This window comes from Sparus aurata, chromosome 2 (assembly GCF_900880675.1).
Source record: "Sparus aurata chromosome 2, fSpaAur1.1, whole genome shotgun sequence".
NCBI classification, from domain to species: domain Eukaryota; kingdom Metazoa; phylum Chordata; class Actinopteri; order Spariformes; family Sparidae; genus Sparus; species Sparus aurata.
In genome coordinates this window covers 23,956,016-23,982,659 of record NC_044188.1, presented here as the reverse complement: position 1 = coordinate 23,982,659, position 26,644 = coordinate 23,956,016, and the positions used below count along the sequence as shown (strand labels likewise).

The following is a 26,644-nucleotide window of genomic DNA, read 5'->3' as shown; positions in this document are numbered from 1 at the left end:
GTGAGAGCATCTCTTTTAATGAGACTGCATTCCTTTTTCCAGTAGACCATCTTGATTCCTGCTTGCCTATTGTTAAAATCCAGGATATATTACATATGTGTTTTGTTCGGCTGAAAAGTAACATCATTACATAAGATATTTCTTAAACTTTGTCCGCATCGCAGTTAGTGTTTGTAAGACAACTGTGGCTGTTTTTATGAAAATACCCTGTTTTACTTCCCCAGTGGATAAGCGCCGATGTGCTATCGCTGACACACTGCTCATCCCCTCATCCTCTTGGTGTTTTCATTATAATCGCTGAAGTCGATTGTGAGAAGCCACGCAAGTATGTTGATATATTTCATCGCAGATAATTATAAGACCATTAATCACTAAAAGTGGATAATTATAAATCCATCCCAAGCGAAGACATGTGAGCATTAGCTGCTGTGTCTCTTGAGAGATGGTAGTAGCAGGGCTCTTATCCCTCTGTCTCTATCAGTCAACCATTCTTTCTACTCTAATCCACTGAGCTCAACAGGAAATGGGAAACAGTGTTTAATGTTGAATTAAGCCATCTCAGAGGGGAATATGCAGTTTTGCAAAACGTTTAACAGATTCTATCTATCTATCTATCTATCTATCTATCTATCTATCTATCTATCTATCTATGGCCTATTCTTTTAAAATATGCCAGTCAACAACCTGCAGAGTCTATATCTCTTCCCCTCATCCCACACACCTCTTTGTTGATCCAGCCAGCGGTGGCACAGGCGTAACATGTTGTCTTGTATACCTGAATATTTCCTTCATAAAGAACAAAATGGTGACGCCTGATTCCCGCAGCTTACGCTGTATAGAGCGGGAGATAAAAATACAACACGTCTTTTGCGAGGGAAACCTTGACAGATGCGACGTGCATTCCGGTGGAACGCTGGAAAAAGGTAAACAACTCAAAGTGCCGTCACCGTTGCGCTGCGAGGGAGGAACCTTATCTTTTGGGCAAAACATCTCTGAGATGGGGGCCTATTTATGGAGCCTCATGCCCCCCAGTTCACCCTCCCATGAGTTGTCTACTGTAATAGTTTTTTTTATTTCACTTTATGTGACTTATTTGTAATAAACAAATGATTAATAGATGTTACTAAGAAATTCAAAACCTATTAGCCTGAAAGCTTTTATTTGTATCCAGAATGGCAACCAATCCGATCTGAAAAACCACTACAGGTTTTTTTCTAAAGCACGAAGACTTGTTTGCGACTTCTTAAAACCTTTATGTGGATTGGACACCTTTTCTAAACCTTCCCCGACACACAGATACATCCCTTTTGGCTTTATTTTCCAAGGGCTTTGATCTACCTCTTGATTTAATCTCACTCAAAGGTAGAGAAGAAAAAAAAATGCTCAGAGTCTTGAAAGTCAAGGTACACTTTTATCTTGTCAGCCCTACAAAATATGAGTTATGGCTGGACAAAAGGCAGCTTAATGTGGCTTTCTGTGCCTGTGACATATCATGTAATAGAAAAATGGGACTCTCCCTCAAAATATATGATATGCCCTATTGGACTAAGGCCCTCTCCACACAGCATCCATCAAATCAGCCACCTGAGTCTGTTTCAAATGCTCATCATCCCTTAACGAACGTGATCAATCCCAATGTAGGCTCCCTTTGAACAGCCTTCAAGGTCCCTCCCCTGCACATACAGTGTATTCACTTTGCAAATCATCAAGCTTCTTGGAAACTATAGATGCGGTAAAAAACACTCAAGTGTTCACATGTCAGCGAAGAATAGCAAGACTGGCCTTGGACTCTTCAAACAAACATTCAAACAAACACTCCAGTTGCCGAGGGGCCCTGAAGAGGCAGCAGGCGATGAAGTGGTGAAAGTTGACAAAGAGAGGAGCTAATGACGGAGTGGAGAAACAGAAGGGACCCATCCCATTCAATCAGGCCCCATCTGAACTCCCAAACTTCTTCTCCTCTCCATCCCCATCTCCCTCCACAGCTCATTTGAATCTCTTTTATGTCCCTGCTTCCCATTATGCAAACGTGTCCGCTAAAAAAGTGGTCTGGCTTCCAAAGCGACTCGCTCCATTTCCCCACCCTTTTTTTTTTAATCAATACCAGTCAGGGGAGGAGGGTTATGTGGTGTTCGGTCGCATTTATGCTAACTAGAATATTTGAACTGTTTTTCTTTGAACTGTAGTTACCTTGGAAACCAACCCACAGGAGTTGGTGCTTTACAGCGGTGATTACAATCAGTGGTCAGAATGCGTCCGGAATGAAGACGTGTGTATTGTTTGATTTCACGCTACTTAGAGGCTCACAACCTCGAAAGACCTTTACACCTCATTAAAGCCCTCACTCTCTTTATTCATCGAGGGGGACGTTGAAATGGATTTGTTTGTCGACCGCTCTGAATTTCCGAGGCGGGCAGGAATGAGCTTGTGATGCCTCGATGACCTCTTAACCCGGCTGCATTCAACCTGCCAGAAATGATGGAGCCTAAAGAGATTTAATAAACTGTTTGTGGCCCCTGATACTCCAGTTTTCTGATGTCCGTGAAATCTCACTTCTGGCCGTGTGGCTGATGATAAAGCGAGTGCCTGCGAGGCCTCCCCGCTGTTGCCATTTGTAATTTTTAGAAGTCATCATTGGAGGCGATCTGTCTTGATTATGCCTTGGCAACTGTCATGCTCCACTAATGCACAGTGTGAGAGAGGGCATAAATACAACGTCTTCCGGCAGCACTGATGTTTATCTTCCCTGCTTCATGAATTTGCATTCCCACAGACAAATTCTGCTCATAATGGCAGCCTTCACAGCGCAGATAGGCTTGGCGTGTTATCAGTCTGCATACAGTGTTTGTTTTTACAAGTGGACAGGCAGGGAAAAAGGATTTGAACATTCTGATGAGGAAGACAGATTGATAGTAATACATGCCTCCTCTAATGGGCTGATAGAGCTTTATGAAATATTCATTATTGGTAACTATTGTTGCAACGTTGCCAGCTGCATCTGAGGGATTACATTTTTGTTTTAATGAAGTAGCCCGTGTAACAAAAGCGGCTCTGAGAAAAACAGGGCTTCACAAATTTGTGTCGAAACCTCGGTGAGAGCAGGGTTGAACGGTCTCGGAAGAATTCCTGCATCCGACGAGAAAGAAGGTTCACATTATTACAACGAATAACACCCGGAGCAGCCCCGCGATGAGCTATAGCGAATATCTGAGGCCTTGTCATTCTCGCTGTTTCTCCACGCTCTCATGTAATGTTCACTTCTCAGAACACACTGAAGGCAATTTCTGTCAGAACGACTCGAGTTTATGAAAAGGTGTTGTACTTAAACCAACCTCTGTGCACTGTCTGATGGCGCAGACGTCCTTTTCTTAGTAACTACACGCTGTACCGTTCATGGAGTTTCACTGATTTATCCCGGCGAGATGAGTGGAGCCCTGCATGCCGAACGCCGAGGTTAGCGCGCCATGACATAGTCTGTCTAGGACCGTGCGTATATATGTGTTTGTTGGCTCCACACGTCATGCATCTGTATGTATTGCGTCTTAAATTATGTTTGTTGAAATATCCCAGGTTCAGGTTTTAAACGAGTTAAACGTGCCAAATATCAAGAAATGATGATTGCCTAATGAAACTCAGGCAGTATATCAATCACACCCAATCAGAAATACTGGGTGACTATTGCGAATAAATTAGATTATGAAAGATAGCTGATCAAAGTGTGTCTTTCAGTAGATATGATCGGTAATTAATTGGCTGTTTCCTGCCAGGTTTCTGTCACACACTTGCAGTGATGTTGCATTAACACCTCTGTAATCTGGCTTGCTTTCTTTTTCAAATGTGTTCCGTCGCATTCTCAGACATTTATCACCGAGTTGAAACACATTTTTCCAAACACGGATGCGAGTTGTGACCAAAGGCAACCTTTTCCTGTGGTTTCCATCCTCTCAATGGATTGATGAATCACAACACGCTTCACTGACAATGTCAACTTCATAAGCATGCTGCGGATAATTAAATTGCGCAAATCATAGCCATTAGACCTATGGTGAGAATAAGAGTGTGCATGCTGGAGCTGTAGGCTGATGACTAATCAGTGTCTGGTGACGAAGGACAAGGATGTGCGTCGCTGCCTCCGAGGAGCAGGAGGTCTGGCGATGAGATGGGGAGGGAGTGAGTTGCACGAGGCGAGTTTCAGTTGGGAGAGGAAAAAAGATTTAGGTCAATACTGCTGGAGATTTGTGATTATGTAGAACTACAAGTCAGAATTAAAGACACCAATGGATTTATTTTACACGCATTGAGTAATAATTTACAGAGCTTTGAAAAGACTAGAAATAAACAAAAAAAGGTTGGTCATGTGCTCAGGAAAGTTTTTTTTCTGGTAGCTGTGGGATGCATGATTTTTTTTTTTTCATTTGTCTCCAGTGCTGCTGGACATTGCAGTAGGATCTATAAAAATTGTTTTCAGTTTTGCTTTAAATTTACATCTTTATGAAAAAGTGCCTAGCATCTGTCACCTATGGCAACGTTGCCAGTTGATTAGACGGCGATGAAAATAAACCTCTCTCCCTCACTTCCCCTCCAATGGTTTCTCTCGGCCATTTATATACCACCAGCGGCAAAGTCATTAAAAAAGGAAACCGTGGCCATTGCCTACCAAACTACGACACCTATAACTAACTCACCCACTCCTCCATATTCTGAAGCCCTCCTGTGCTTCTAAATTGCTGGTATAAAATGCCCAGGCCAGAGGGGTAATAGTTTTTGATAATGATCCTGGGCTAAGCTTTGGTGCTGTGTGGCCACATGCTGCACAGACGGCATGCTGATTATTTCTCTGAAGTGGGCTGGATGTGTGTCCGTAACGGTAATTTCCAGGCCTGATTGGCAAAGAGCGATGAAATTGGGGGCAGTTAGCACTGAGGGGAAAATAGTGCTGGAGTGTGTGGAAATGCAGGAGCTGTCCAATGGTAAACAAATTATCTGAAGTGAAATGACAACATTAGGCGATGCAGAGTGCCGGTCCACATTATGAATATGGCTCAGTGCACAGTCTTTAACGACCTGCATTTTTTTTCCACCGTTTGAAACAACCGGGCAGTCCTTATCAAAGATCTCTAGCCTCCTATTTCCAAATGCAGGGCTGTAAATGATTTGATGCACATAAACATATCCGGTAAGGGATAATGCATAAACATTTGCAAGGGGCTCCAACACTGTCATTTACCTACCTGAATATGTTACAGATTAAACAAAAAAATATGCGGATATAGACACGTGAAAAACATTGCCTATTATATTTATGCTTTTGAATGCGATTCATTACAGACAAGCTTTTTAGCGAATACTTGTTTTTCTCTAACCTGAGCTAGCTGACTGATTCATGATGTATGCCATGTAAAGTCCACCAGAAGTGGGGTTAAAGTAGGATTTAGGGGGATCTGTTGGTAGAAACGGACCATCAGATGCATTGCCACCACCTGAAACTAAGTATTGTTGTGTAAAGCGGGCCTTTCAGCGCTCACCACATGTTCTCCTTCAAGCTTGGAAACGGAGGACGGGTTGAGGGATATTCAGTTGGATGCGGTTTAGATGCCACTAAATCCTACATACTGGTCCTTTAAAGTGATGTGCGTTAGTGTATTATGCTGCGCTATTAGTTTTGTTGAAAGGCTGTTGTTTTCTTTTTGCTTGTAACACACCCACCTTTATTAAAGTATACGATTACATTTTGACATCTGCGGCGTGTCTCTGAGGAAAGGCGGTGGTTAGATAATGGATGGATGGAAGCTCTGTTATGAAAGAAGCACGATGCTCAATTTAGAAAAAGTGCTGACGTCAAACATCCCTCTGTTACTGCCACTAATCTTCTGAGACAATACATAAAGACTAAAAAAAAAAAATTTTTTTTTTTTTTTTTTTTTTTTCTCAGGTTATATTCATAATGCAGGTTTGGCTGCTGCGTGGAGAGAAAAAGCCAGGGGCCGTCTGTTGTCTGTAGCGACAGACGAAATGTGTCTGATTCCGCTCTGTGTGCCCACACAGTTACCGAACCTAGCCCCTGAAGTCAAGGCCCATTAGTCTCGCAGCAAACTAGCATGTCTGGACTGTTTTTCATATTATTATTAATGTTTTACCAAGCTCTCTCTAGTAAACCCCATTAGGATGCTTAATAAAGCGTTATTAACGTGGATCTCCAGCTCTGTGGGCACCTGAGCACAATCCCCCTCCCCCTCCTCGTATTACTGTCAGCGATGAAGTCAAAAGTGAGATGCTTGATTCTTAATTGGGCGTTTTAACTGTGAATTTTTTTTTTCTTTTTTTTACACAAATAAGTAAGGGGGACAGGGGTTGCCTCCACTCTGATACGTGCCATGCCTGGCACGTAATAAAGAGGGAGCGACATGTCTTTTGCCCAAACTGTGAAGCCGCAGTGAAGGATGAATCTGGCAGATGTGACAGAGATTTATTCGGCGCAGAGGGGATGGATGAATGAATGTAGCCACCTTGATGTGAAGCCCCGGCCCTCTAAAACACATCGGCCCATTTCTGTGCTGCGGTGTCCCCGCGAAGACACATTTGTTGCAAGAGTCAGCCAGGCTTTAAATTGAATGAAGGAGGTCACTTTTTAACTGCTCAAGTGACAAGTACAAGCTGGTGTCAGATTAAGGCTTTGATTCTCCCTATCACCGGTGTGTTTTAATAGCCCTGCTAGGACACCATTCTTGGATTGGCAACACAGTACAAACTTTTAGGCTAATTCACTTGAAGGATATTAATATGATACAGCGGTAGGGCCAAGTTTTAAGTGTCAATTCCCGATCCAAGAGGGAGCGCGTCTGAAGTCCCATTCAAGGTCTTAAACTTTGGGTTTCAGCATGTGTTTATCGCTGGCAGCCCCCTTTTGTTCAAGAGCAGTATCTGTGTTTTGTAAATCTGAATCCTGATTGGCTGGTGGTTATCGTTGACTACTCTCCATGCTGATGATACCACGCTTGTGCTGTTTCAGTGCCATGTAGCAAACCCTATTTGTACAGCTCTGGGGTACTTGTCCACTACTTTTATGCTTCCACTTCACTAAATTGTGGAAGAATGTGTTTTACTTTCTACTCTACTACATTTATTTGAGAATTCAGTCAGTAGTTGCTTTGCAGATTGCATGCTGCAACAGATCCATAAATAGTGCATATATTCATTTAACAGCAATCAGAGTTAAAAAAAATGATAATAAAAAAAAAATAGCGCTGATTCTAAAAATCTAACAAATGCTGAAAACTGATTGCATAATTGGCCAGGCTGACAAGGGTGCATCGGAATACTTCTACTTTTGATAACTAACTACATTTATTCAATTTGAATTAGCAGAAATTACAGTACTGATGTCATGTCAAAGACATCTATGTATTGTGTTGAAGAGATATCTACTGAAAGTAGTGGGCTAACCAGCTAGCCCCAGGCCTTACAAAACTAAACAAAACCTTCTCCCACTGGTCCAAAGCTCCTGTGCTAGCAGTATAAACACCAACAATCCCCTGGTGGCCTGGCTACCTGCACGGAGACAACAGAGCTAACAAGCTAACAGATGCTACACTTATTTGTTGAGCGTCTGAATTCAAGGGGGCTGATTCTAACGTATTGCATCTTCAATGCCAACACTTTTTTTCTTTAGGACTATTCATGAGGGTGACTTTCACTTTTGCTATAGTAATACAGCAACACTAGTTATTCTTTGTACTTGCATAAAGTCAGTCTAACTTTTAGATCCAACAGCACCGGAGCCTATAATTCACATAATGCAACTTCATCAAGAATTAGGCCCACCTTGACAGGTAAATCCTTATGTCTTTTAAACTCTGCACCTTCAGTTTAAAAACCCAGGCTTTTCCTCTCCAAGCTGAAGCCTCCAAGACCAAACTAATGACATAATCAGTTTTTAAGACTTTGGAAAGCTCCCTCCAGAGCCGGAGAAGACGTTACACAACTGTCTTCACAGCCGGCGTGGCAACTCCCTGTGATGAGTAAACTGATCTCCATGTTCAAAAATCAGTGGAGCCCAGTCGTGCGTGCTTAAGCGGCACTGGCTCACATGTGTGTGCGCAGGTTGTGTGAGAGAGCATGTGATTCTGTTGTGCGTCTTTAATTAATATTTTTGTGAGGGGGCTGTTTGAGAGTCAGATATTTGTTTACAACAGTTTCAGGGCAAAAGTGTGACACGGAATTAGCATGAACTCCCACTGCAGACTGCGCGCTAAAAATCTGTCACCGTGCAGACAGTATCCAACAACATATAAGACAGCTCAGAATGTTTTTTCACCTAATTGAATGCTGTAATCAAGCTGATACCGCGCCGCTCCGCCTGGGGAGCAGCACGTCAGGGAAGACTATCTCTGAAAAATAATCTCCAGCGAATTTTTTTATTTTTATTTTATTTATTTTTTTTATCCATGACAGATGAGGCAAGAGGGATCCGGTGAATAAAACGCAGGACTGAGAAAATAGGTGTGCTGTAGGAAAGAACATAGACCCGTGTGTTGCCAACAGAGAGACCCCTCCAATGTTAAATCAATTACAGCACAGGCGGAACTGTTTGATAGTATCAGTCATGACTGAGCAGATACAAGATTCCCTGGCGTTTACAGTGTTTTTCTGCGGAACATGCCAAGAGATCTGCTGAGGAGTTGTCTATATGTTGGCTTTGCCGCTGACTGGGTCGCAGAGTACAGCCGAGATAAGCTCCTCACATGGGAAACGCAGTCATGGCCCAAACAAAGCTGTCTCGGCTTGAAGGGCAATACTTATCGGGAGACAAAGTCTCACGCAGGGCAGCATTACCCGCAATATACATACGTGCTTACGAAGGGTCTGGTTAGCCGGGGGAGAAGCTGTTTAGTCTCGAGATGATGAAAAGCCCATTATGTGCTCTGAGGTACAGCGCATTATTTAATGTTCCTGATGTTGGTTTAGTAGTACATCTATATTAAAATGAGGCAGCGTACGGGGTTGTGCATTTCTGTCGGCGTGACAGTGTACACAGCGAGGAGAGTGCCCGAAATCAATACGAAAACTTCTGCTTACATCTTCAACAAGCTATCCATCAAGCCGAATTCAGTTCAAGGCTGGGGGAAAAAAAAATAAAAATGACTTGTGGGGATTCTAATGCCGTTTTCCAACTAAATTAAAATCAGTTTTCTCGTACGACAACAATCTCTCTCTCTCTCTCTCTCTCTCTCCTCTGATGTGGTTTTGAAATAGCACAACAAAGCGAATCAATTTCCTCGCCCGCAATAGGATGAGTAATTTCTTTGAATATAAAACTAAGCATCCAAAGAACTGCGGCGTGATGGAGAGATGGTGTAAGATGAAAACATCCTTTCGCGTTCTTTGGCCGTCTTTGCTCTGCTTATTATTGTAATTCGCCTAGTGTTAGTCTTCTATCAGCTTTTCATTTGCATGTGATTCATTTAAAAAGTGCGTGTGTGTGTGTGGATGTGTACCATAGGGATACACGCCTCCTGTTTGTATGTGCGCCTGTGCGTTTGAAGGATATTAAGTTGTTCCAGTAAAAAAAAAAAAAAAAAAAAAAAATAGGTAGCCGGTTCAGATCCGAGCGACTGAACTTGAGAAGTTTGAAGAAAAAAAAAAAAAGGAAATAGCCGCGAACAAAACTGTCTCGGAAAAAAAGTGCGAGAGAGGAAGTGACACTTTTTAAACCTTTCGCTGCAATCTGTGCTCCCGAATGTGTCTGCACGAATGCATGCCAGTGAGTATATAGCTGTGTGTGTGTGTGTGTGTGTGTAGGATTTAGTTGATAGGCAGCCTGCCAGTGTGTCTAACTACACATCAGCACCACTCTGCACCCTCCTCTCTGATCCACAACACTAACCCTCCCCTCTCCGTACCCCTCGCCATTAACACACCCTCTGCCTCTAATGGAGTTCACTGCACACCACTTTCCGCCTGAACACGCGGCGGAGGAGTGCAGCTAATAGCGGTTGCACAGTCGGAATACATGGGTGTGAGCTCGAGTTAATGTATGCCACTAGAGCGGCGTTGGCAGACGAGATCGTGTTATCTGCCGCGGTGTGTACGGGCCCGGCCCATCTGCACGGTGACATCCTTCATAAATGAACCAAGCTGAGCTGTGACGGCTGTCTCTTAGCCCGCTCCTTCAGTCCTGGCGCTGCACTGACACCTCTGATGCGTGTACAGTATCGTGTCTCAGGGAAACTGTAAAAGAGTGCGCCGCGTCTGTGTCTCAGCCTTTAGGGTTACTTCCAACATGACTTTTGACAAGACGTTTGAGTGAAATTGGTGGAAATGGGCATGCGGCGCACTTCCCCTCCCCCCCTCTTTCATTTTGCCTGCGCGCAGACCTTCAAACACTGAAGGCGTTGAAAGCAGGTGTTTGTAAAAGCACTTGTTCCCATCTTTGATCTTGAATTCTCATGCCTATTAGAATGACAAAGCGATGAGTTAGCTCTAACCTTTCCCTTCTTTGTTTTTTTTTTTTTTCTGTTCTGAAGGAGCGGAGGCCATGTTTTCCCAGCAACCGCAGGACCTGGTGGTGGTGGCAGGCCAGCCTGTGACGTTACCCTGCACCATCCCCGGCTACCACGGCGTCGTCCTGTGGATCAAAGATGGCCTGGCGCTGGGTGTTGGCAGAGACCTCGCTGGTAAGGAGCGACATTCATCCCCTTGAGCGCGTCACCCCGGATGTTCTCCATCACCCTCCGTTCCCCCTATTAATTAACACTCCCTAATATAACTGTCATATTCAGATGGCTGCTTTTTGTCATCCGAAGCCCCCCCTGTGTCAACATCCCAGCCTCTGCCAAATAAATTAGAACACGATTAGATAACAGAGGTCTCACAATGGTGTATTTGAATAGAAGTGTAATGTTACAAGTGTTGCGTGGTAGCATCGGTAACGACATGGCCAGACGGAATTAAAAATGCATCTCTGTGTGAGAGGTAGACCTACATCTTTTCTACTTTGTGTTTTGGCAGGGAGGCCCAAAAATCTAAATGAAATGTAAAATCAATAGTGGCACTGGTCTTTTGCTGGTGCTTCAGGCTGCTAAATGGCATTTTGAAGAGTAGCTGGCGCACGCTAATTACACTGCACCTTGTGTATAATTGCCTTAATTGTTTAATTTGGAGTAAAAGTGACTACTGCACTGTCATTTAGTAGCCCGTTGTTCCACCAATCAAGGCTTTATGTATATTCATGACTTTGATGGGTTTCAAGGAAACATATCACTCCTCCAAATAAACATTTACAACCTTTTTGAAGCGCCGAACCCACCGAATGAGAAAATCCATAAAAGCGTTGCACGCCTGCATCATTTACTGAAATGATCATTAAATTCTTCCGAAACGGAGATCCATTTGAATCCGTGCACAGGCACACGTACGCAGTGGGGCGCTGTGCTCTATAAGGGCACAGTCTCTATTCTGGAGTCTAATTTGCCTCACATGCCACCTCTGTGTGACCACTGAAAAATTGAAATAATTACAATTCAAGGCACAGCGAGAAAATAGTCAGCTGCGGCCATTTTTAAAATACAATAGTCTCTGATGATCAGGAACGATTAAATATGTATTTCACTGGAGATTGGGGGTCCTCTACCCGCTGACCTTTAGTAAAAGCTCTTACAGGCCTTCCCTGTCGCCGATGTGGTCTGTAATTAAACCTCAGAGGCTGACAGAGCCCCAGTAAAGCCACCCTATTCCCTCCTCAGGTTCTTATCAGGCCCAGGGGAGCCCGAGGGGTTGCAGTAAACAATGGTCTTGCAGTCTTTGAGTCTCCTTAGGAGGAGGAGGCAGACAGGGAGAGTACTTATGATTGCTCGAGATAGAAAGAGATAGAGGAAGCGAGAGGGGGCACAATTTTATTTGGAGCAGACATGTTGAGTTTGTTTTACCCTCTTCGGTTTTTTATTGATTGAAAAGGACAAGACAATCAAGATGAAATCTTATTTTGAAAAATGGTCCAAATGGAACGGAACAGAGAAAACAGAAAGAGCGTTGGGTTGCAGAGCTCAAGGGAACCACAGCGGATAGACCTTTAACATCACGTCTGTGAATAGTTTAACATTTATGGACAAGACACATTAATCCGGGGCTTGCATAGTCAGGCCTGAGACGCAGAGTTGGAGCGATCTTCCTCGCTTAAACCATTTAGAAAATGCACAAGGTTCCATACGAGGGGGAATAGCTGCCTGCCTGCCTGGAAGAGATAGGTAGAATCGACAGCATGATACCCACAGAGTGCCTTCCATTGAGAGGAGTGACACTTTTTCAAAATAAAGCGCTCCGCAGCTGTCCTTTTTATCACTCCTGCCTACATAAAAAAAAAGATAGCAATGCTCGTGGTAGTAAAAGAGTAACGGTACATGCACCGCAAGATGTACACAATGAAAGGGAAAGTGGCAGCTGTATACATAAAAAGTGCGACGAATCAAATGTTGCATGGAGCATTTCAATAATATAGGTCTGCTCGGCTATTCATAGAAAGGAGCTGCGTCGGCAACGTTGGGCTCCGCCTGGGACCTGTTTCCATTCACAGGAGCAGTGATTAAACCGAGAGAACTCTTTCACCATTCAGCGCAAGAAATCACAGCACAAAAGCCAATGATTCCTATCTGCCCCTGAATTTCCTATTCATTCCCTTTTGTGTCACGCTCCTCCACTCTAATTAAAGAAAAGTGAAGTAGCCCCACAACCACTCAGAACACACCAATCAATGTCATGAATATGCACGGCGGGGGACGCATCTTGTTGCGCGCGGCAATGGTGACAAAAGCGGCTAGAAGCGAACTCTCCCGGCGAAGAAGAAGAAAGGAGTGTTTGTGTACTTGACGCACCGTGGATACAGGCGAGCAGGCTCTCGCGAGGAGAATGGTGAGCAGGCGTGCGTCGCTTGTGCCTCTCATGAGAATAAATTGAACACCGGTCACCTGTTCGCAGCTTCAGCTAACCTGTTCCCGTCCCCCGGTGGTTACAGTAGGTGAAGCATGTGCCGGGTGAAACTATAAATCACTAGGCCACGCCTCGAGTGTCTGTATACTTATATGCACACACACATGCGCCGGGCACGCCATTGATCCGAGCCTCGAGACAAATCCATTTCCTCCTGATGGATTCATTACTCCTTAATGGGCCTATTTTACATTGTTTGCTTTAGGTAACGCATTGTGTCTTTGAAATTCGCTGGGATCTACGATCAATGGCCCTTTACGTACACATCAGAGCAGGGGGCTATCCGTCTTCATGCGTGCCGTGATAATTTTAGTCGTACTGACACAATGCGCGATCAAGGGGGCTAATAAGGTGGCAGAAATACATTAGAGTGTGCTGCTGTTGTTTCGGAAATGAGATTATAAAATTCTTATCATTAACTGTCCACCGCAAATGCAAATCACTTTTCCTTTTTGGAACCAGCTAATGCACAGAGATGCAACTGGAACAGAGCCATATCCTCACACAGCAGAATTATTCTTAGCCGGCTGGAGGCACGGATGAGGTAATTGGCCAGATCATCTGTTTGTGTAGCAGATATGTACATGGCCTGTACCTTGCTACAATTAAGGCGAGCAAAACAAAAGCGCGGTGGAGGAAGGAAAAAAAAATCCCCAGTTTCCAGATACCGGACGCACTCGCGGGTTGGACTGGAGTCAGCTCAAGGTCACATCAATTCCGAATGTGCAATGATCATTACCCTTGTGATCCACAATGGCATCATTGCTTTGGATCTCATCAATGAACATAAAATTGAAGCAAAATGGTTCCCCGGGTGACCTTGCACTCATAATGGCGTGTCCTCTATCTAAGGACATCATTCCGGGCATGAACATGCAGAAAGCTCCTTTTCCGTCAAAGGATATTAATATTTTTAATGGAAGCTTTTAGTTGTGACCAGGTCTCTATTAACCCTGTTACCTTTACAACCGGTCCGACTGAAGTCCTGCTGTGGCTCAGTGCGGGACACGTTGTCGCGGGAAATGTAAAAATCAAAGAAAGGAGACATTTTATCACCTGTGTGACCAGTTTTCCCACAAAACATCCACGTGTTGCAGCTCCCGCCTTTGCTCTTTATTGTTTTACGTTAGCCGGCCACATATTCTGCCTTCCTCAGTTTATTTTCTCCCCAGCTATTGTGTTTATGTATAGGTGTTCTTTTGTCCTTCATCCTCCCACTGTATGGACCCTTAAGATTAAAGGCTACACGTAGGCGGACGGCCTAATCGGCTGTAACTCACCCCACCAGCATAAAATGAGGCCCACTTCATGCTCTATTAAAGGCAACTGGATTCAATGAAGCAACAGTCAGTAATTGGACTCTGAGCGTACAATGAGCTTTTGCAGTAGACGCATTCAAGGACTTAGAAGGTGTTACGAGGCTGCCCAGTCTGTTGTGTCCCTTTTTTTCTGGGTGCTAAAGCTGTAAAATTTGTGGTGAAAGACTCAGTTTGTGACTCTCTGAAATGTACATGAGTCATCGGTTACTTCCCAACATTTGTTGCCACTGACCCTACAGTTGAGTGCGTACTGATAGACTTTTTGGAAAAGGCAATAACTTAGTGTGCGAATACAAAATGTGTGTTGTTGTCTCTTGAGTGCTTTGTTGAAAGCCTGGCCTCGTTCTGCTGTAAAATGATCCGGTCCCAGCCCAGTACACTGGTTTCATCATTGAACAATTATTTAAGGGATAGTGGAGGGGGGGAAAAAGCTTAGCTGGATATTCCTAACATCGTTTGAAGTGCTTTTATGAACAGACAGTCTAATTTCATCCCACATACTGTATGCCCAATAATTAGAAAGATGGAGTAAGAGGGAAAGAAAAGGGATCTTCAGAGACGAGTAATTCCAAAAGCATGAGAAACAACCCATAAAGCTTCCCAGTCAAACACATTCTTACATTCTTCTTCCTGCTTATTTGCCCCGGTGGAGGGATGCACTCCGCGGCGCACTCTCAATGCATATTTCGATAATAGTTAAGGGGATATCTTTAACCCCCCCCCCCCCCCCCCCGAAAAAAAAGAAAATGCCCAGGTCTCTTGGATATTGCTCTGCTTTCTTGCTTTATTAAACTGTAAATCATTTCACCGAACAATGCTGAAACAACTCAAACTCTGGTTGTTCCTGTTTACGGTTGCAGTAAAACATCGTTCTCCAGATCGCAGCAGCCTCTACAGCAGCTCATTAACATTGCCGGGAGTGCAATAAAAACATTCTTCCGATTCCTGTTTTAACCTTGTATGACAGTGCCTGAGCAAATTAGCAAATGAACAATTAAAAAATATACACCCCCATAACCTTTCATACTCACCTGTCCTCTTTGAATTATCTTGAGCAGCTCAATGCAATTCACACGCACAAGCTAACAAATGAAAAATAAGCCTGAAAATAAGACTGCTGTATGTAAATGTAGCTTGTGTATCTGCTGGTTGTTTCTGTGCATGCGAAATGTACCATCTGGCAAATGAGCTGTATGTTGCTACATGCGGAAGTTCTAATCCTAATGTGAACAAAAGCAAATTATGAACGTATGTAATTCACATGTGAACGTACTTTTCTCATGCAGCAGATTTACTCAAATGTAAAAATGCCTGTCTCTTGTGAAAATGCACAGTTCACATGTGACATCATTTCATGGTCACATGTTAAAGATGCAACATGTAAGAACTAGCAGCAGCATAACACCAGAATATGACATGAGTTATATAAGTTAGTTACATAAGTTAGCTGTGCAGCTATCAGTCCCGTCTGGGAGCTCAGAGCACCAGGGGAGTGTTGGTGTTTGCTCTGGTAGCACTGGAGCTTTGGACCAGGGTGGGCCAGTGCTAGCTGGCTGGCATGCTAACTTCAGTACGCTTCTCTACAACAGAATACACAGAAGTGAAAATGTCACATGTGAATTCTTCACATTATGTTTAGAATTCATGTCAATTTCTGATTATTTTCAACATAAATTCTTACGTATTGCACCTTTAAAATGTTAGTTCACATGTGAAAGTGTGTGAAAATCTGGAATTAACATGTGAAGTAACACATTTTATGTGACTCCATGTGTCACGTTGTGTTTCCACTTGTGAAAATGTGAACATTTCCTGTTCACGTATTTATACATGCGAAAAGGCAAACTTCCCATGGATACTGATTCTGAAGGGGACTGTCAAATAAACAAATGTGTTGTCGCTTTCCGCAGGCTATCCCCGTTACACAGTGATTGGCGACCACAGCTCAGGAGAGCATCATTTGCGAATCCAGCGCGTCGAGCTGATGGATGACGCTGTGTTTGAGTGCCAGGCTGTCCAGGCTGCCATGAGGTCCCGTCCTGCCCGCCTCACTGTGCTGGGTGAGTCCGACTTGAACACACACGCACAACCCAAACAACACCTCTGTAGTGGCCAACCACCTCCACTCACTGAGGTGCAAAGCGACTCATGGAGGCTTCGCTGGCATTACTGGCTTCTCACACTCCCATGTGTTTTCCATGCTAGTTTGATGACAAAATGGCATCGATGCCAAAGAACTTGCCCTAATTGTTCTCAATGTGTGCGATACCTGATCATTCACCAGAACGAGTGTAGCACAAGCTGTGTTCTGCCGTTGTTTGGCACAATCCCGTGATCAACGTGCAGGTGTCCTGAAGGAGAGGAAGCAGGAAAAGTAGCTCATATGCATCATCCCAAATAGTCAACCCAGATCTAGGCTCTTGAGCCCAAACAGTGGACAGAAGTGCGACCGGAGCCCGAACAGAAGTGGTGCTTCACAATGATGAAATTATACAGTACGAGCCCTCGTTGCACAGAAAGTATAATATATATATATATCAGAGGAGGCTCATCCATAGAGGCAGAGGAGGTTGGTCCTCCTCTATTTTTGAGAGGCAAGAGTAAGATCATTTTTTTTTTTTTTTAAGAAAGAGTAACTGGTTGAAATTAATTATTACCAAATCTCAGTATCATTTATAACATATTATATATATATATATATATATATATATATATATATATATATATATATATATATATATATATATATATATATATATATATATATATATATTATATCATAAAAAAAAGTTTCTTCTTTGGAAGAAAATCTACTTAAAATGGTTCAACAGCGACAGACGGAGGAGACAGAGCAGTCTGTGAGAGGAGCAGGGAGCAAGAAGGTGGGGGCTAGAGGAGGACGGAGGGCTTCTGTCCTCCGTGGGAGGGATCTCCTTCCATTCACTCAATGCATTTAAGATTTTTTCATGCTGATCTATGATTGGCTAAGACACGTAAAATGAGGACGTCCTCCCTTACTAATCAGCAACCAGAATACAAGATTGACAGCTGGTTGGTCCAATAACAGTTCCCAAATTTCATTCTCACATTTATACAACCGTAAGCAAAAAATACTTCTATGTATTTTACAGCTTTCACTGCCAGCCATGCTCAGACAAGATATATGGAGTTTTCAGCGATATTGAAATTGGTTTCAAAGGAAATATAAGCAAATTTCTGAAAGAAAAAAAACTGTTCAGAGAAATCAGAGAGAAGCAGTCAGAAAGATAATTCATAGTTTTCGTTTCGTTCGTCCTGCTGGAGGACATAACGTTAGCGGCGCGACCGGGAAACAATACAGAGCAGCAACACAGTTGTTTTGGGCGATTGTGATGAGTGATGAGTGTGATGTCCTGTGCTGTCGTGAAGTATGTACATTGACTACTGCGGTAGCACAGTGGGAAGAGCAGTTACCTGCTGTACAAGTGACTAGGGATCGAATCCCAGAAGGGGTACACATTGGTATTTTTTTTTCTTGTATATTAGCCCACTGTACATTATTAGCCGGCCGGGGACACACCGGCCCATGTTAGCCCATGTCATTCACACACCAACAGCCAACAACAGCCTTTTGCCATTTAATAAAATGTTTTTTTAAAGAAGTCTTAAGTCATAAGTAGTTGACTTGTATAAAATAACATGACACCGTGGACTGGTTTTCCTCCTGTCCTCTCCAATTTTTTCAGTCACCAGCCGCCACTGATATATATATATATATATATATATATATATATATATATATATATATATATATATATATATATATATATATATATATATATATATATATATATATATATATATATATATATATATATATATATATATATATATATATATATATATATATATATATATATATACAGGCAAGTCACATGCAGTCGTACCCAAGCCGTGATCAAGTATTTGCAGTGAATCCTTGAAACAAAAGCATATTTTGTGTTAAAACCATTTAAAAAAAGGAATTAAATCAATGCCAATGTGCCCCATTTGGCAGACAGTGTCAATATGACTGAACTTTTACATTTCCACTTTAATTTCCTCCCCCTGCATGCAGCCTCCATTTTCATTATTACTATAAGCTTGAGAGGTTACTGGTTCTTAATTAAACTTTATTGGGTTATCATTCAGCGTTGCCACTTCTGCCTTACTGAGGAGCGTGAGTGCAATTGGCGGCCCACGTCTCTTTTTGCGGGCCCCCTTCGAGCTTCCCGCTACTTCTGCGGCTGCTGCCTCTCGCAGCCTCCCTCGCCGGGCGACTGCCGGGGAGATAGCGGGGAGTCAATGATGGAGCAGAAGGAGAACGAGCGAGAACGAATGAGGAGAAAGAAAAGAGTTGAGGGGAAAAAGAGAGAGAGAGAGAGTGGGGTGTCTGCCACGCAGTATCCTCGCCACGAGCGGCTGATCCGCCTTATTGATCCGGCCTAATGAAAAGTGAAACTAACGATTTGTAGGGGAGAAGGCAGCAGGAGAAAAGGAGAGAGGGGAAGACAAATTGCGGCATAACGTTTCTGTGGCTGCCAAGCCCCCTGCAAATGGATATGAGTGAATAATTATGGATACTTCAACAGAGGGCTAAAATTGTCTGTTGCAACTGCACTATTCTGCCCACTGCTGCTGTCCCTCTCTCTGCAGTTGTTTAAGCCTCGCTCTAACAAAGTGCTTTTCGCCGAAACTTTGCCATCTGATCACACGTGCCGAGGGGGGAGAGAGGAGCCTCTGACAAGCCGTGATGTACACACCGGAGCAAGGTCGCTGACAATAGACTGGATGAGCCATTAAAGTACATTCCATTCAGGGCATCCAGGGCTTCGGAGTAAGATACTTAGAGGCAATTCCCCTAGCCTTGTGATTCTCCTTGGGTAGATTTTTATTACATATGAAACTGCAGTTTCATTTGAAAACAGCCCCCATGTAGGAGGGAACAGCTGCTTTATACGGCAGATGCAAATAATTCTTGTGTTCTTGTTTTAATCCCTTTGACACTGCGCTTTCCTGATTTGGCAAACCCCACACCGACTACTCAGAGTAATTAAAAAGGAAGAAACAAATTGTTTGCAAATGCTCGACTTTGGACTGAGAAGCAATGTAAAGCAGCACGAAGTGAGAATGAGAAAAAAGGGGGAGCCTTTATTACCTATTTGGCTGATTGAGGGGGAAGAGAGAGCAAGAGAGAGAGAGCGAGAGTTTATCACTCCTCCCCATAAGCCCGAATGGAAGGTGTTTGTTTAATCCCCCGCCGAGTGAGCTGACTCCTGAACGCACTGCCGGGGAGAACTCCAAGCTGACATACACACAAGGTAATGGAGGAAATATATGCAAGGCCTGTGTCACTGCAAACTCCGAGCTGTCAATTACTTGCCAGTGGTGACAGAGTGTGTCTATCGACTTGGAAGACAGCTACGGCCCAGCACACCTATGCATGCACGCACACACATATACGTACGCGCGGACGCAATCTGCTTACACACACACGCGCACGCGTGCACTCACATCCACCAGTGCACACGCTCACACGCAGCTCCCCTTCCTCGGAGCTGACAGCGGAATAAATCTAAAAAACTCTGCCCTCCGTCTTTCATAACTCAATATCAGCCCAAACTCTTCCATGTGCCATATCAGAGGAACCTCTCTCCTCCTGACTTTGATGGGCTCGGAGGAAACACAACATAAATATTTACCAACACATGGAGAAAGACCTTTATCACCGCCGGAGAGCAGATACCCTACCATGTGTTTTTTTTTTTCTTTTTTCTTTATTTTCCTGCTTCTCTCTCCTTAATGATTGGCTGAGCATGTCCTTGAAAGTCAACCAGTTCCTGTGAGGCCTTTTTCCTGACCTGCCCGTCAACAAGGAAATGCAGAAAGCGAGGAAAAGAAAGCCCTTTTGTTTCATGTCGACGCTTCGAGTGCACGAGTCATCGAATTAAACGCCGCACGCATAAACATTCACAAAACACTAATAAAGTTCCTTCGTCGGAAAAGCCGCTCCGAGAGCGAAATGTTGGGTGAACTTAACCTATCTGAGCGTATGCGTGGCTCGCAGGCTTACCCTCAGATGCCAAAGGAGAATCAAGGTCTTGTGAATTAGTCATGAAGCAAGAGAACGAAAGGGTTTCAGGTCCAAAAAAGACCCCTGAGGCTAATTATATCCCTTGCAGCAAGTTGGCACTGCTCCGAGACCTTTGCTCTAATCTTTCTACCTCAGGTTGGGGACTACTAGTACAAAGGGACCGAAGATCACCGATGTTTGATTAAGGTCTTTGGCTGCAAAACTACTTTAAGGTGTTCTGTTTTTTTTTGTTTTTTTTTTGTTTTTTTGTGAATCAGCAGCGTGTCATGATGTCACAAGGAAATGAGCTGCCATTTAATGACTCACCGCTGACATTTTAATAAATCAGCGTCTGTCTTAAATGTTTTTGTTTCTCCGTCTCCCTCATGCGTTATTTAACACGGTCTTCTTTTCCCGCCGTGACTCACTGAATCACTCCCAGCTAATGCGGAGACATGGATTTCTTTTTCTATTACCGAATCCCCTTCGTTTAAAATAAAGGCCGCTTTTAAAAAGGATGCACAATTAATGCCGAGGCGCTTTGTACCTCCGTGTAATCTCTGCTAATTGAAGTTTCAAAATTGCTCATCAGGTATTTACTTTACCGGAGATAGACTCCAGAGATGAGAGAGTGGCTGAGATGACTCCTCGCCACTAGCGCTCACTCTCCGGTCGTTAATCACAGTCGAAATACCATTGCTGAGTTTCTTTTTTTATATTCAGGCTTTTTTTCTCGCATAAACTCATTAAAAAGTCCTTTAACTTTTGTCTCCTTATCCTCGCACTTAAAGGAAAAGGGATTGTTCTTTTGTTTTCTTTTTTCCCTGCTGCAAGAGAGGATGTGACAAAGTTGTTGCCTTTCACGATGTAGCAAGGGCAAGCAAGGGTGTCCAATGTGGTTTTACTTTGAGACACATCTTTGACAAACATCTCACATTATTCTACCTCTGTGGCCCCGCTCTGCCGGGTGCAGCAGGGTCGGGAAGGTCAGATTGCGGACCATGCTGCCCAGATCAGGAAAGAGTTCGAAAAATGCCTTTAAGACGTTAAAAGCAAATAAGCAAAAAGTTTGACACTTCATTAAGAGGAAATAGTTCACTCCACTGAAGACACAGAAAAAACATGTAGCTGACAGGATCTTCTCCGCAGCTACAGAAGGAATTCTATTGCAGACTACCACTAAAAAGCTTGTAATGCGCTCGATTGGTTCTGTTATCTGCTTCAAAAGTGTCTCTTTTACGACGGATAGAAACCGTTTCATTCAGACGCCGCAAAATAGTTCGGGCACCTGAACGAGAAAAGTCAATCATTCAAAAAAAGAAATCCCCGCAGCCCTGAATGTGTCTTCCAGCGCAGACAACTGTGCAACTGGAATCTAAATATTGTGGGAACTGTTTTGCCTCGGGCACTCGGCAGTGCTCTCAGTGGTTAAATTTAAACAGGTTTAAACAGTTTCAACATTTGTCAGTTCAAAGTTTGCTCAGCTGACACTCTCCGCCATCCAATTCCAACAGCGCTGACTCCAGACCAGCCGAGTTTTAAGAATAGCTTTGCTGGAGCAACATCCCTGTTATTTCCAGCTTTTACCGGCATTATTGTGCACTCAAGGCTGACAGAGGAACCCGTTCCCATTTAAATCTGCCCAGATTTTGATGTCGGTGGCTTCAATTTCTTTCACCAATGACTAGTGATTTATTATACTCTTATTAAACTGCTCCTCAGAAGTAGCGTTGTCTCTTTCTGCTTTTTCATGGTGAACTTGGACCCTTGTACAGCTTTGTGTCCCCCATGTACAACACATGACTTTTTGTCCTCATTCCTTCGAACAAAAACATGTTATAAAACATCTATTTATAAAGGAAAACCTTCTCCAAGATAAAAGCGTGACAGATCATTCGTAAATATCGAGTAGTCTCCCTAGACTGCACCGCACTGAACGTCTGTCACTGCAGCCGAGGTGGAAATTATAATCTACGCGGCACAATTTGAGTTCTGGCGGGAACTTTACTCACGAGTTTCGCTTTTCCATGAGTGGAAATTCGAATTAATCCACGGACAAAGCTAATCACATTATGTTCATATAATGTTAAGTCGTGAAAATATTGTAATCGCGAGTAAAATTAGAATTTCAGGTCCATTCACTGCAGCGTTTAAATGTATGCCCTCACATGACTGTGGCAGTACAGGGTCAGATTAAATGGACGGACTGCATTTCTTCAGGGTGCACATGTTTGTCCACATGGTTGTTACCGTACTCATTCATTAATTAAATCTTATCTACTTATAAACTGGTATTCATACACAATTGGTCCGTCATGTACATATTAGAACGTTGTATGTTTATGATGATTAAATATGTTGACAGTGACAGTTTATGTAGTGTGTAATCACATGCCCAGATTTGGTAACAAATCTTAAGCAACATTATGTAGAAATTGATAAAAAAAAAAAAGAAAACATTGCTTTGATTTGCAATATACTGTGTTAACAGTAATTGTAACAATACATACAATGTCAACGTGACGTTGCCACACACAGAGCAGGTAGTAATGTTGTGCCAAGTGTAATTCTAGATTGCAGATGATCTCCTCTTTTTGCTCTGCTGTGGGATTAGAGTCGCTATTTTGTTAGCTTGACATTTGAACCCGTATCTGGTTCGCTCCATTATTAAAGTGACATGTACATACAGTTGTTGCGCCGGGGTGACGACATCAGAGACACCGCATGAGATCTCTCACAAGGACAGGCATTCGTAAAACGCAGCGCGATGCCACTCTTCTGACAAACATAATTGATAACGTGCCATTTGAATGAGCCGTTGTGTACGAGATATTTGTTTTCCATTCCCCGCATGGTTTATGTTTTGGACCAGTGCTTTAGCTACAATATTCATGTACACAAAAGCCCAAGGGTATCTTTTGTTTTTGTTGTTTCCAACTGCCAAAGCTGAATCAGCCGTTTCTGTGGATAAGTCTGAATTCATTAGTTCTCAAGTATCACGCTGCCATCCTTCCACTAATGGAGGTGAACTTTGGGGGCAGGGTGGGAGGGGGGTGGACGGAGGGGGGAATGAATAACAAAACATAGAAATGAGGAATTGGAAGTTCTTATGCATGAAACACACAGCCCTTGAATGTGTATTCTGTCAAAGGCGCTGTCCGTGGTGCTGGTCTGAGCCGAGGGTTTGTTTCACTGCTGACTCCGACAGCGATCTTGTCCACGGCGAGTGGAAACCGCAGGCCAGTGATTGGGTCTGTAATAAGAGGGATTGTTTGCGACTCACTGGCCTGACTATATAACAATGCGTGCAATTTGGCAGCTGCTGTTGTTGTTGTTGTTGTTGTTCCCCGCAGAAAAAAAAGAAGAAAAAGAAAAGCTTCAGCAAACAAGTGATTTTCACTGTCCTCTATTTGTGTTTTCACCTGTGCTATTATTATGATTATATCAGGGTGGTCTTAGTAGTGCCCCGTGACAGCTCAGCAGGGTTCGACATAGTGTAGTGTAAGTTGTTTTTTTGTTTAAGCTTTTCTGATTTACAGTAAAAGGGAACAAGATGTCTGCGTCTAATCGTACTTAAGTTTTGTTTTCCTTACTTCATATATTTCATATTCATACCGTATCCCTCCTACTCAGTGCTGTTGTTGACATCGTCTGTGTGTGTGTCTGTGAGAGAGTGTGCGTGTGAGTGCCAGAGCCAAATTCTCAAGAGACTCTCAAGCAAAAAATTCCCATCAGTCCAAAAGTAGTAGAAGTGAAAAAAAAAAAAAAAAAAGCTTTTGAGCCTGCGGTGTAAGTAACCAATTTGTCTCCTACAGAAGTTAATTTAGGTCTAGTCAAGCATCTCAGTATAAGTGTAGAGAGAGATAAGGTGTCCTAAACGGCAGTCATTCCGGGAAGAAAAATATGACTGTAACGCTTATATTATGCTGCCTTCTCTGCCATTTTGTCTGGAACGCGAGATGGAATGATTACTACATCTATGATATCAGAGAGGCTGCGAACAGGTGCATGATTATGGCAGACAGACTGTATGTAGGATGTTTTTTTTCTTTTTTTTTCTTTTTTTTCCTCTGCGTTTCAACAGACGGAGGAGAAACAACACAAATACATCTGTGCTCTGCAAAACAACAGTAACCAACTGTGTACAGGTGCCAGGCTGATTTGAATTCACGCTACATGGTAAACAGCTTTGCCTCAGCAAAGTGCAATTGTTAGCGAGCGAACTAATGATTGGCGCGGTGAAAGAAAGAAAAAAGAAAAACCCAATGTGGGCTAATAATTGACAGAACCTTGAAGCGAGCGCTTTTTTTTATTTTTTATTTTTAACTGTGATTATTTGAACCTGACTACTAACTCCATCCAGCCTTCAATCCTAGAACTCTCTCACACACACACACACACCACACACACACACGCACGCACGCACGCACGTACACACATAGATGGATTTATAGCCGGGTGATGAGCAGCGATGTCAGCACCCTCCCCATCTGTGGCGAGCGGGCTTCTGGGTGCTGCACATGGCTGTGCTGTGAAAGAGCAGGCGCCGCACGTCTCTGACAGCTCTGGCATCTCCGCACTCCTCATCTCATCTTCATCTCCGCTGCCCTCCTTTTTTTATTTGGCACTGCTCATTTGATAGATCATGACACCAGCACTGCCAGCAGATTACTAAGCGTTTCGAGACTGCTCTTAAAAATGTTAGCAAAACACGTCCCGGCCTTTGAATCCTCTCCCGTTTGTCTCGTATTCCAATCATTTTACATTTCCTCTCTTTATCAACCCGCCCCCCTCTTCTCTCTCCCCCCCCCCCTCCTTCATCACGTTTCTGCCCTCTCTGTTTATTATTCTTTACCATGTGGCAGCGTACCCTTTTCTTGCAAATCAGTCCTCTGCTGCTTGCTTTTTTTTTTTTTTATTTGGTGTATGCATTTTGTACAGCCTGCCATGCTGTTTGTGATTGCCATCTGTCGCCCTGCGAGAGAGCAAAATGCTGCTGTGTATTTCTCCCACTTTCTGTTTCATTCATTCACTCGCCCTCCTCCTCCTCCTCCCGTCTTCTGCGCGGGGAGTGCATGTGGCTTCGCAAACAGATGTACAATGACAGCACTCGACGAGGGCCGTCGAATTGGGCCAGCGAGGCACGTGTGTCTCTTGCATCCACCTGTGTTGGGTATTCCTCTCCTATCCTTTTTGACTCCTTTTTTTTTCCTGATCTATCTATCACAAACTCTGCAAGCTGTCGCAGCGGGGTGACAGGCGGCCCGTGCGAGCGCTCCTCCGAAATAGACAGGCAAGTCAGGGAGCTCATTGTTGTTCAGGACACGTCTGCTGGAGCACAGCGCTACAGCAGCTACACATCGCCGGCCTCCCCTCCCCTCTACACCATCCTGCCTCCTTGCGAGGAGCGCTCCCTCATTCATTCGCCTCCAAATTGCTTTTTCTCCGTTACTCACGCTCCTGGAAAGCCGGGGTTGCTCGCAGGGATTCATCGGCTGCTTCCCCCCCCCCCCCTCCCCGATATTGGTCTGGCCTGGAAAAACCACGCAGGTTCGACATCAGCAACACCAGACTGAAGAGGGCTTCCCAGCCGGCTCCAGCACGTGCTTTCAACTTCCCTATAGCATATTTAGTTTTTCATGTTTGGGGGAAATTTGGGGAGAGATCGTATGCATCACGGGACAATATGCAGCTTTATGACCCCCCAGGCTTTATCCAGGCTCATCTCGGAGGAGACAGAGTTAGTGCCCTGCACTATCGAGTTAATTACACATCAATATGCCTTGGTCTCCTTTATGGATATCTTTGATTATGCAGTAAAAGCAAAATGATCTCACTGAAGTCCAGGCTCTCTGACATCACTGTCTTTTCTCCTTTTTGATTGAGGGTTAGAGTTTAAAGTCAGGTATGTCTACCACTGCTAGAAATGGGAAAATACATAAATGGTTCCCAAATCTTATCAAACACCGGGTGAGGTAATGGACCTCCATAAAATGTTAGCAGCCCTAAAGCAAAATGGGAGAATTACCCATCCAAGGGACTTGGACAGGTTAATGTAAGTTGCGACAGACCAATTGGATTTCTCCCTCAAACATAAAAAAAAGGACCGCTCGGAGCTTACGACCCTACATGATATCTATGATCTGAAGAAGCTACGGGCCAAAGTGACCTCGACCAACTCTTTCAAACGACAAAAATAATGAACTTGCCGCAGCTCACAGCCTGGTCGTGTCGCTGAAACCACACGCCATAC

General features: G+C 43.7%; 1 protein-coding gene across 12 annotated transcripts in view; it reads left to right on the top strand.

The window, feature by feature from the left end:
- The window catches only part of kirrel3b (kirre like nephrin family adhesion molecule 3b), a 166,949-nt gene that overhangs the window by 88,669 nt on the left and 51,636 nt on the right, over nucleotides 1–26,644 (top strand). For all 12 annotated transcript variants that reach the window (XM_030403086.1, XM_030402999.1, XM_030402991.1 and 9 more), the window contains 2 exons: nucleotides 10,524–10,673; nucleotides 16,211–16,360. In XM_030403086.1, coding sequence (XP_030258946.1) covers nucleotides 10,524–10,673; nucleotides 16,211–16,360 — 300 coding nt within the window. The remainder of the gene's footprint in view (nucleotides 1–10,523; nucleotides 10,674–16,210; nucleotides 16,361–26,644) is intronic.